Source organism: Podarcis muralis, chromosome 8 (genome assembly GCF_964188315.1).
Source record: "Podarcis muralis chromosome 8, rPodMur119.hap1.1, whole genome shotgun sequence".
In the NCBI taxonomy this organism is placed as follows: Eukaryota; Metazoa; Chordata; class Lepidosauria; order Squamata; family Lacertidae; genus Podarcis; species Podarcis muralis.
Window position 1 is genome coordinate 57793225 of NC_135662.1, and position 11631 is coordinate 57804855.

The 11631-nt window shown below is 42.8% G+C and overlaps 1 protein-coding gene across 3 annotated transcripts; it reads right to left on the reverse strand.

Moving 5' to 3' along the window:
* Window positions 1-18: 18 nt before the first annotated feature.
* GMNN (geminin DNA replication inhibitor) lies at window positions 19-10278 on the reverse strand. Of its 3 annotated transcripts, none has more exons than XM_077933231.1 (7): window positions 10126-10278; window positions 7874-7946; window positions 4001-4111; window positions 3532-3661; window positions 1956-2038; window positions 1766-1876; window positions 19-452 (listed from the first exon to the last, which is right to left on the reverse strand). In XM_077933231.1, exons 2-7 carry the CDS (start codon window positions 7925-7927, stop codon window positions 273-275), a joined length of 669 nt encoding a protein of 222 aa, XP_077789357.1. In that variant the 5' UTR covers window positions 7928-7946; window positions 10126-10278; the 3' UTR covers window positions 19-272. The 3 variants fall into 3 exon arrangements, with proteins under 3 accessions (XP_077789357.1, XP_028593394.2, XP_077789356.1); XM_028737561.2 differs by having other exon boundaries at window positions 3532-3664; XM_077933230.1 differs by having other exon boundaries at window positions 3532-3664; window positions 4001-4114.
* Window positions 10279-11631: the final 1353 nt, after the last annotated feature.

Consider the following 11631-nt stretch of genomic DNA (forward strand, 5'->3'; position numbering starts at 1 on the left):
CAGCATTTTACAACTGTGTAATATCTGTGCAGAGAAGTTTATTTGGCAGTTCCACATACATGAATAAAAAACTATTTACAAATTGAAATACATAGTATTCCCATTTAATCAAGTAACCAGATGAAGTCTAACACTTCCATTACACTTCCACCGCTGCAAAACCCACCCTTTGAAATTTCAAGTGAATCTTTAGATTTCAAAGGATTCTACTCTTCCCCACCCCAGACATGACACACGGGCAGTTCATTTTCCCTTTCAGAGGCCCAATACTTTCAGAGATTACTTGTTTCATTTGTCAGCAGATCTGTAGAATTCCTCGAGAGCTGTGAAGGTTCCCCTTCAGTTTCTCCATCTAAATCCTCCTCAGTAGAATCACTTTCCTCATATGCAATTTCTTCCAGGTCTAGATTTTTCAGTGTCTCTAGACTTTCTGGTGCCTGTCCAGTTAGTCGCTAGAGAGGTATGATGAGACATTAGTGATACTGTCAGAACAGTGGTAGAATTTAGCTTTTGAAGCCAAGTAATATATTATACAGCAGTTAACTTTTTTAGAGATATTACACCAGAACTACATGCTTTATACAACAATTTGCAAAGCACCTTGCACATTCTCCTAATAACATTATCTTACATGGCGGTCAGAATTATTATCTTACTTCAAATCGTGGGGGGTGGGAGGGAAGGGAGAATAATGCAGAGGCAAGATACAGGATTCTGTGCTGTTAAGACCTGGTTGAGATGAAGTAAAAAAAGTTCACATTCTCTCAACCAGATCTAAGAGTCCCAGAATCCTGCATTATTTATTTTTTTGGATATACAACTTTAACCTGCAGAGAAATGTACAGTATATTCAATTTTGACTTTATAGTCACTTTCTCTAGAGACTACCTCAGAAAATAATTTTGAGGCAAGGCTGGGAGAGTCCTAGCACATGACCTCCAAACTTCAGATTAGACAAGATCTCTGCAAAGCACAGACCCCAACACTGATGTTACTTGTGTACAAGCTACAAGTATCAGTTGTTAGGTTATCAGCTGAAATATATGACCTAAAAACTGGTGCCTACATTTAAAAAGGGGAAAGCTAAGTAGAACACAATACAATTCACATTTGACATTTTGCTTTTATATCAACACCAGATTAGACTTCTTACACAAGATGGCAAAGCACTTTGAACCACTGTTTATCAGAAGCATCTTCTCCAAGAGATATTTTATAAGCATAATGTTATAACAACGGTGAAAAAAGCACAAGCCAAGAAAAGGATTCATGTTCCAAGATATCCTGCTTTTAGACTTTAGATCAGGATGCACAAGATTAGGCCTGGGGGCCGGATGCGGCCCAATTGCCTGCTCAATCTGACCCACAGATGGTCTGGGAATCAGCGTGTTTTTACATGAGTAGAATGTGTGTTTTTATTTAAAATGCATCTCTGGGTTATTTGTGGGGCATAGGAATTTGTTCATTTCCACCCAAAAAAAAATATAGTCCGGCCCACCACATGGTCTGAGGGATGGTGGACCGGCCTACAGCTGAAAAAGGTTGCTGACCCCTGCACAAGATCTTTGTGAGATTGATCAAAATAACACATTTTGTCTGGGTTTATCAACAGGGCACTTGAGCATATGTTCCACCACCCACATTTGTTCACCATTTACTCTGTTTTTGCAAAGTAGCCCCAATAATAGATGGTAACAATCCCTTGTGCAAGATTAGACAAGATGCAGAATACAGTTTGAGAATATTGGTGTAGCTTCTAGCTTACCTCAATCATATTTGCCATATATTGTACATGGCTGGCTAGCTCTGCAAGCTCTTCATTTTCTTCTTTTAGACGAGCAATTTCACCATCTTTTAATTCAATTTCCTTATGGAGCTAGGGGGGAAAGCAGACAGGGTTTAAGCATCAATGGTAGTGAAAAGCTGATACTTTTGCTGATACTACATAAAATTACCTTTTCATTTTCTTGCAACACCTCATACAGAGCTTTCCTCCTCTCCTCAGCCAATTCCTTCCAATACCGAGATGAAGGATTGCCTGCAAAGAAATTAAAGATTTTAAAGTCCCCATGTGCACATCATAGAAAACCACTGTTAAAGGTTTACAGTGAACATGCAGGCAGGTTCTGCTTGCTCCTCCTAGTGTGAGCAATAAGCCATGATCCTTGGTTCTTGCATTCTGTCTGAACCAGAGTTTATGCTTTATTTGCTCAAATCAACCACAAATGGCCAGGCAAATGTTGGCTTTACAATGTAGTTTGTTTGGAATGAAAAAATGCAACCCCCAGTTCAGACATAATGCCTTATAAGCCAAGGATCATCACTGATTGCTCCCACTGTGAGGAGCAAAGTAGGAGCCATCTGTACATTCATGACAAGCCATTAGCTATAGCTTACTGTGGCATACAAGTGCAACAACAAAGCAGGTGGATCATGCTTTGCATGCACATGGTTGAAGGTTCAATCCTTGGAATCTCCAGGTAGGGCTTGAAGCACAGGGAAACTGCTGCCAGTCAGTGGAACTTGATGGAACAATATAGAACATGATGGACCAATGGCCTGACTCAGGCAGCTTCCTATGTTCCTAGGACTGCAAACTATGGTATTCAAAATTTGATTTCTGGGACTCCCTTCCCATACTTTTGACTCAAGTCTTATTACTATTAAGAAAATATATAGCCAACTTTTCCACTGCAGAAACACTCAAGGAGCTTACAGTTACTAAAACCATCCACACACAAAAAAATACAGCATTAAAGCAGACAGGAACAGCAAATCATGACTTAAACATAAGAATTGCTGCTGATCAAGCTGCTTATCTCCATGCTTCCTTTTGATTAGACTAAGCCTGCTCAACTAGCTAAGAGTATTGGGGGGCCCCAATACATGATGTGTCAAGTCAAATGCCATCTGCAAAGGCAGTGTGGCACTATTACTAAGTGAATCTTCATTTCAATACAGTGCAGCAGTTAAGTGCTTTCCATATTCTGCCAAACTCGCCCAAGTTTGTCAAAGCAGAAACAAAAACCTATGCATGCAAGAATGTGCATTTGAGCAACCACACTGAGAAGTGTGTACCATACTATTTTCTGTAGGTTCACACTTGCTTATCACTGGCAAAGTATCGAGAGGGAAAGAAAGCAGCAGCGGAGAGGAACAGAAGCAGAAAATGTTTTGCCCTATTTTCATCCCCTTTTTAGTCTATTTGACCCAACTAGTCCATTTTGTTCATATTTACCATATGTTACACAGTTTCAGCACAGCAACGCAAAAGGAAACCAGACAAATTCATAAAGGATAAAACCTGTCAATGGCTACTAGTCAAGTTGCATATATGTTACCCTCCAGATTCAGAGACAGAATACTTCTAAATACCAGTTGGAAAAGCCATTGCCTTCATGCAAGACTAGATAGATCTTGGGTCATATCCAGCAGAGCTCTTTCACCAAGACAATTCATGTTTACATATACCTTCCAGCTCAGCACTTATTAGAAGATTGTCACTGCTTTTTTTCTTAAGAAGCAACTTACCTTTTACTGTAAGATCGGAAGCCTGAACTCCTCTTACAGTTCTATGTTCTGTTTCAACAGCAACTTCCGGTTTGGAAGCCTTTGAGGTAAGCTGATCACTCCAAAGTTTCCTCTTGATTGAAGATTTGGCCTGCTGAGAGTTTTATTAGTTGAGAATTCCAAGCAGGCATGTCTTAACAAGCCATTCTACCCACCTACTCAGTTAACCGTAAAACTATATTCCCACTTGTCATCTGGAACAAAGTTTTAGGGATTCAATGACTGAAGATGGATCTTCAGGTGCATTCAACATAGCATTCAAACCCATTGGTACATGCAAGCCTATATACTGTGTAGACTAGCAATCTAATTGTATATTATCAATGAAAATTAACAGAACAGGCAAATTTCAGCTTAACTGTCAGCTCACTTAAGCTTTCTAGCTTCCAAAAATATATTGCTAAGATTGCATTCCAGCAGCAGTACATACCTCCTTTGCCCTTCCAACAAGACAACCTGTAATAGATGGCTGTATCATCTTAAGGGTCTGTCTTTGTGATGTGCAACTTTTATTGCTTGTAGAACTATTGCTTGTAGAAGCCTGCTTTGAAAAGAACACATTCAATTGATCTACTTCACCTAGGATTGAAGGTTGTCAATTCAAAATTTTCAAGAAAGCTTGTATTGACATTTAAGGGTTACATACATTTCAGTTACATGCAGTAAATCAGGTCATCTTTATACAGAAACTGGATCTCACATGATATTAAACACAAGTTTTGCATCTTAAATACTGGCTTTTGAACTCTGTCTTAACTGCAGGCCTGAATTTCTGCTTAATCTCATTTAACCAATAAGGAGTATTGAGAGCACCTGAGACACACACATTTTTACATGACAAAAAAATTACTTGAGTGCACATTTCCTTTGATTTGTGCTGGGTGCCTAGTTGCTTTGCCTGAGACATAACACACTGATCCAGCCAGGGTATTGTTTTGGAGGAACAGAATGTCTATCACCTTCCTTGTCATATGTAAATACCCATTTCCTGCGTTAGTTCTTTTTAAAAAAAAATATGTTACACTGCCACCATGAGATAGCAAACAATGGTAGATAATCAAACAAGGATAGCAGGAACATAATGTCATACTAGCGTGAGAAAGTTAGCGATTCACACTGTACTTCACATGGCAAGAGCTCACCTTTCCCACGGTAAAGTTGCTACTGCCAATTAGCTGTACTATTGAACTAAAAGGACAAGTGCCAGGTACTGTGGGAACCAGCACTGTGCTACACTTCAAATAATACTTACTGCTGTTGAAATAGCCAATGAATATTTCTGAGAACTGCAGCCTATCACTTGCTTGGATTAACCTATTACTTTTAATATTTTATGTTTAACGAGGTAGTGCCTTCTGAACAGCAAAACCAGATAGCAAGTACAAATTTAACTATGGAGGTTGGCAAAGTGGAGGGAGGGGGAGAGAAGTGAGCAGCAGGGTCAAGAACAGATGGGTGCGAAGCCAACATCCCAACAATCCCCTTTATCGCTACACAGTTTAGATTCTCTCTTCAGTTTCCTTTATTCTACCAAAATGAGTAGCATCACTCTTCGGTAAGAATCCACAAATTAGCTTGCTGTGGAAACCATGATGAGTATTCCTCCCACTTTAGCAATTACGACCTTAAGTGCAGCAGAACATGCCTCCCTGGGCCAAAATATGATCCAAACACCTTTATAGTGAAGGGTGACAAGGACAAGCTAGAAGATGGGTGCAAGGTAGGCGATTTACACCTACATTGTGCTTTAAAGATGCTACAAACACCTCCTTAGCCTCCTATGAGAGAATAGGTTTCATCTCTGACATGCCAATCTGTCTTGTATCAAGCTACACCCCGTGTCTAGACTGACTAGCAGCACCTCCACACCATTTCAAACAGCAAGCTTTTCCAGCCCTACCTGGAATCAAGTCTGGGACCTTCTGCATGCAAATCTTACGATTTACCACACAGCTATAGCCCCTCCAAGCATGTGAAGGGGATGAGCAAATCAACCACCATGGTGTGTTGCAACTTTGTACTAGTTACAAGGAACATAGGAGCGTCTCCACCCCAATCGTTCTACCCGGACACTGAGGTCCAGCACCAAGGGCCTTCTGGCAGTTTCTCACTGCGAGAAGCCAAGTTACAGGGAACCAGGCAGAGGGCCTTCTCGGTAGTGGCGCCTTCCCTGTGGAACGCCCTCCCACCAGATGTCAAAGAGAACAACAAATACCAAACTTTTAGAAGACATCTGAAGGCAGCCCTGTTTAAGGAAGCTTTTAATGTTGTAGTATATAACATTATAGTATTTTACTATAGTATTTATAGTAATGTTATAGTATATAATATTATAGTATTTTAATATTTTTTTGGAAGCCGCCCAGAATTAGGGGACGCGGGTGGCGCTGTGGGTAAAAGCCTCAGCGCCTAGGGCTTGCCGATCGAAAGGTCAGCGGTTCGAATCCCCGCAGCGGGATGCGCTCCCGTTGCTCGGTCCCAGCGCCTGTCAACCTAGCAGTTCGAAAGCACCCCCGGGTGCAAGTAGATAAATAGGGACCACTTACTGGCGGGAAGGTAAACGGCGTTACCGTGTGCTGCGCTGGCTCGCCAGATGCAGCTTTGTCACGCTGGCCATGTGACCTGGAAGTGTCTCCGGACAGCGCTGGCTCCCGGCCTCTTAAGTGAGATGGGCGCACAACCCTAGAGTCTGTCAAGACTGGCCTGTACAGGCAGGGGTACCTTTACCTTTACCAGAATTATTATTATTATTATTGGGAATGGGTCCTCTTTGTTGGCTTGGCTGCCAAGCAATATGCCTTGTAGAACTGAAAGCACAGAACATCCATCACTCAAAGGGCATAGGATCTTTGCACACAACTATGAGCAGATCACATTTTAAGACACTACGACAGAGGTTTTCAAGCTTTTTGAGTCCACGGCTCCCTTGACCAAACTCATTCTTTCTCCCTTGACCAAATACATTCTTTCTGTGGCACCCTTGTGGGGCTCAGGAGCCTAGTTACATCATCCCTTGCCTGCAGAGCTGGCAGCCTCTCATGCTTTCTCAAACACCCTCCCTTGTGGAATGCTCCCTCAGCCTCCTCTCCTCTCTCATTGGGAGTCCTCTGGGCAGCTTCTGCCACTGCTCCTAGCCATTAGCCTGGGGAGCTTGTAGCCAGGGTTGCTGCAACAAACAGCTGTGCAAGCCTTTAGGAGGCAGAGATGTGAGGGCATCAGAGAAGGAGGGGAGGGGAAGAGGGACAGAGGCCAGTGTTGCTTGTGGCACCCTTGACCATCATTTAAGGCAACCAACGGTGCCACAGCACATTGATTGAAAATCACTGCTCTAGGGAAAGACAAACATAATGTCTGTACACGTTTAAGTACTGGCCAAGACATATTATCCAAAACATCTGAATAGCACCTAATTATTATTAACAGGTGCTTCCTCCCTTACCGTATTTTCATACCTTTCACTCTCCAATTAAACAAAAACAGTATTATGAATGCAACATTTTATAGCTTCTGCCATAGAATCCTTCAAATCCCTTGGCAAGGCTACCACCATTACTGTACAGTGGTACATTGGTTTAAGAACAGTCCGGTTTAAGAATGATTCGGTCTACAAGCTCTGCAAAACCGGACATAGTGTCCCGGTTTGAGAACTTTACCTCGGTCTAAGAACGGAATCCGAATGGTGAAAGGGCACCGCCGGCGGGAGGCCTCATTAGGGAAAGCACGCCTCTGTTTAAGAATGGACTTCCGGAACAGATTAAGTTCATAAACCGAGGTACACTGTACATCAAACTTCCTTGTTATAACTCAATTAGGTTCAGTCTCATATGTAAAACACAAATCCTGGTGACAATAAGCAAGGCAGTAGCATAGACTGTAGTGCTGCAGAGGTATCTGTGGTTGGTTCTAGACCAGGCTTCCTCAACCTCAGCCCTCCAGATGTTTTTGGCCTACAATTCCCATGATCCCTAGCTAGCAGGACCAGTGGTCAGGGATGATGGGAATTGTAGTCTCAAAACATCTGGAGGGCCGAGGTTGGGGAAGCCTGTTCTTGGCAATATTTGATCAATACAGTTCTGAAGACAATTTTGAATACATATTGCAAGTAACATATGATAAGGGCTCCTATGCTGTAGGAATCATGTGATTAGTTTGAAGCCAGTTATGCACTAAACCTATTGAACAGATCTTCAGTCTTGGTCTATTTATAAAAAGAAGTACAAGCTTAGTATCTATGAACTCTATGAAAATAGCGCTGTATACACATCACCTCTTGCCATTACACCTTGGCAAGTATCAATATTACCTTTGTAGCAAGGGGCTTCTCAACATCCAGTTTCTGTTTCATCCTAGAATTCATTGTCTGCTTTCAAGTAGTCCTATATGGGCATAAAATGTACAAGCAGCACATTAAAGTAAGCAGGGATGTCCAGTACAGCCACAAATCAAAAGAGTTCATACCTTAGGTCTGGATGGTTCTCTCCCAATTCCTGAAAGCAGTTTCAAACCTCCGTTTAACTCTGGGTTTAAAAGCCATAAAGCAAACTGAGCTTACAATCATCTGCATAGCCCTCAGAGTTATGGTTCACTAACAGCAGTTTTCATCTACCAAGCGAATATCAGAAGAGATATTTTTTTCCTAACTTTGAAGTTCACCTTAACACCTTATAACTTCCAGTCATAATAGCAGGACCAGCAATTTCAATATCACAAGCGGCTACTCCATATGACTAAACTGAGGCATGGGAGAAAAGGAAAGCAGGGACACCATATTTCCATTCCAGCTGATTGTTATAATGCTAGAATGATTAATCTGAGCTAAGAAATGTGTCCTTATGATAGCCCTGTGATGCCTCAGCTTTACATGGCAAAGGTTTTATTGGTTATATTTTGAAAAATGCACATACATAAATCTCACAGTTTAGCCGACCACATTTCTGAGTCGGAAGGCAATGAGTATTAAGACTCTTTTGTGTTACAGCATAACCCTGAGCCTGTATTATCACCAACTGGGACCATCTTTTTTACAATGTCAAAATAGCAAACTTGTATATGGAAGTAATGTGTTAAACATGGGCAAAGTGCTAGAACTGTCCTATGGAAAGGACCTCTAAACATTCCATAAGTAGCAAAGCTGGTCCATTATTCAAAGATCTTATGTTCTAACTACAGTGATTTTACGTGTCTCCATTTCGTTTAGCATTTCAATGTTCCAAAGCACTAAAGACAAATTGCAATTGTGATTACAGAGTTTTATTCCTATGCTATCCTCTTCCACTTTATTTACCACTACTGGTTTCATATGCTCAATCTCCACTGCACCTGCAGGTATAAGGCGGCAAACTAACAGTAAAGGATGGTTAAAACATAGCAAGTAATAGTTTATCTTCAATAAATGCTCTCAAATGTGCAGCTTAAATGTTATTTTACCCTCTAAAAGAGAGAAGGCAATAGACAATTCTGACCTGGCCACAACCTAATTCAACTTTTAATATTGCAGTTAAATCCCTGAAGAGCCTTGAAAGCTGTAAAAGGTACCCCTCTTGCATTATATGCAAGAATAAAGGCAATTTCTAATCACACCCAAACAGCACATATTCCTTCCTTCTGAAGCTAATATAGTGGTAATTCCGTTTACAAACTTAATCCATTCCTGAAGTCCGTTCTTAAACCGAATCTGTTCTTAAACATTTATCAGTAGTTTATGTGGCTGTCAGTTTGTGAAAATATCCAGAGCACTTGAACAGCTGGAATATGGGTTTTTTAAGTGAGGGCTAGGTAAGTGCTGCATTTGGTACCAAGACCACTATTCTTATAATAGGAAATAACTCAGGAAAGAGTTAAAGCAGCCCACATACAGTTAAGCATCTGTAGCTTTCCCCTCAGACATGGCAAGCCTGCAATATCATATGCAGCTGTAGATCTTTTTATAAAATAATCAAGTAGTCCTTGCCAAACCCATGAAAAGATAACCTGTGTGCTTCTCGCAACCACACCAGATTCCTTTCAGCAGGAGCTCGGCCTGTTCTGAAGGGTAGCTTCAAAAAGGAAATGTGCATGTTCACTCTGTATATGTCAATGAATACTGAGGGCCTCTGGCTGTGCTCCCTCGCCAAAAAGCAAGGAAAAGGTCTTCCACGTGGAAGGGCGCAAACTTCCAAACTGCCCCCAAAGTTGCATTGCTGAGCTTGGGGTCCTTTCTCGTTTCAAACAAGTATGTGGGGAAACTCCTTCACGTGTCGAGTTGGGTCAAAGATGCAGGCGAGGTTCTCAAACGATAATAACCAAGCACAAGCCACAGCACCACGAGCACTAGCCCCTCTTTGAAGAACGGGGCGGGGGAAGCCAGAAGAGAGGCGCCTTCCCTGCTTTAGAAATGGCTGACATCACCATATACTTAAAGCACCTTCACTCCATCGTCACCACAACCGGGGAACTGTAGTTCAACCCCCGAGCTACAACTCCCACCACCCTTCACGAGCTACAGTTCCCAGCGTCGGTGGAGGGGTGCGTGTGTGTGGCCCCTCAGGATAACGACCCTCTCGCCCCTGAACTCACCCGCCTCGATGCTCGCTCAGCTGCCCGCGCGACCAAGACTCCCGGCGGCCACCGCTGCCCGCCTTTTTTTTCCTCGCACGTTAATCCCGCGCGGTCGCTTGAACAAGGAAAAGCCTTTCTCTCTTGCGCGCGCGCAGCCGTAAAAATACATCGCGGCGTCGGGTGGGCGGGCGAGCGTCGTTGCGTCAGGCGGGCTCTCCGCCTGTTCCCTGTCCTCCGGCGAACAGTTTCTAGCCAATCACGTTCGGGGGGTTGGGGAAAGCCGTAACCAATGGTTGTTTCCGGCGTTTCCTTTGAGCCGGCCCCACCACCCGCGCGCGTTAGCAGCATAACAAGCTGTTGGGAGGAGCTTTGTTGGTTGGGAGTTGTTGTTTTTAAAGGGGGGGGGGGCAGTTGGAGGCTGTCTAAGGCGGAGCAAAGGAGAGCGTCGCTTGTAGCCACAAACCTAAACTGAGTGCTGAGTTCAGTGGGGCTTACTCCTGAGTAAAGGGAGTTTTCATGCTTACCTGAAAGCCCCATTGAGCTGACTGCAATCCTGTGCATAACTGCTCAGAAGTAAGTGGCAGTGGATTGCAGTTAGTCCTCAGTCATTTCAGCAGGGCTTGCTCCCAAGTAAATGCATCAGAATAATAGAGCTTTTCTTTTAAATGTTTACAAACTCAGAAGAAAATCACGTTTTTGTATGAACCGAGTGAGGAAGAGCATGAGCTCCTATATCTATGCTGCGTTTCTTTTCTTGTTGACACACTGCTTCCCCATCACAGCTACACAAATCCCGGATCCCTGAATTGTTTTCTATGGGAGCAGGCATTTCATCAGGAAAGATGAGTAAAAAAATAAAAACGAAAACCAAACTAAAAGCCCAACCTTTTTGGACCAGTGGGCCCATTTTGAATTTGAGAAAGTCATGTGGGCGTCATTCACAAAATGGCTGTTATAGGGAATCTTGGCATAACATCACATGGCTGCTGTGGGGTGCCTGGCATAACACAAAATCAATGCACAATCATCACCACCACCCTGACAACCTCACACTTACCACATGTACTAAATATTGCAGAATAGTTTAGGGGGGGAGAGGGCATAGCCTGGAGAAAGACCTGATGGCCAGATAGACAAGTCATTTGCCAAAGGGAAGAAAAGGTGGCAAGCACTCTATTTCACCTCTATGGGTCTCCAGCAAGGACTGGGTCCTGTAGCGTATTTTGGCGGCAAAAAATCAAATAGAGGAACTTAGCTATTGTCTTCGTGAGCTCCTGATCTCTCCCCTGTAATAGGAAGCGTATGACCTCTCTCCCTGGTTTCCATATTGGGGTACATAGATGGTCTAAAAATTGTTGGCGGAGATCATCATACATTTTACATAAAAGGGCCATGTGAGCTAGAGTTTACACCAGGTGGGCATCACATGGGCAGATCCTATCTCCTTTTGCCACACCCGCAAACCTACCCCAAAGAAGGTTAGAAGGATTAGAATTGAACCTAGCCAGTAAAAAAGCCCTTCTT

Coding starts and splice junctions, on each gene's coding strand:
- GMNN (XM_077933230.1), bottom strand. CDS start 7,927: ATGAATTCTAGGATGAAACAGAAACTGGATGTTGAGAAGCCCCTTGCT. Junction 4,115..7,873: donor AGAAGCCCCTTGCTACAAAG/GTAATATTGATA, acceptor TTCTTTTCAAAG/CAGGCTTCTACAAGCAATAG. Junction 3,665..4,000: donor TTGTTGGAAGGGCAAAGGAG/GTATGTACTGCT, acceptor TAAAACTCTCAG/CAGGCCAAATCTTCAATCAA.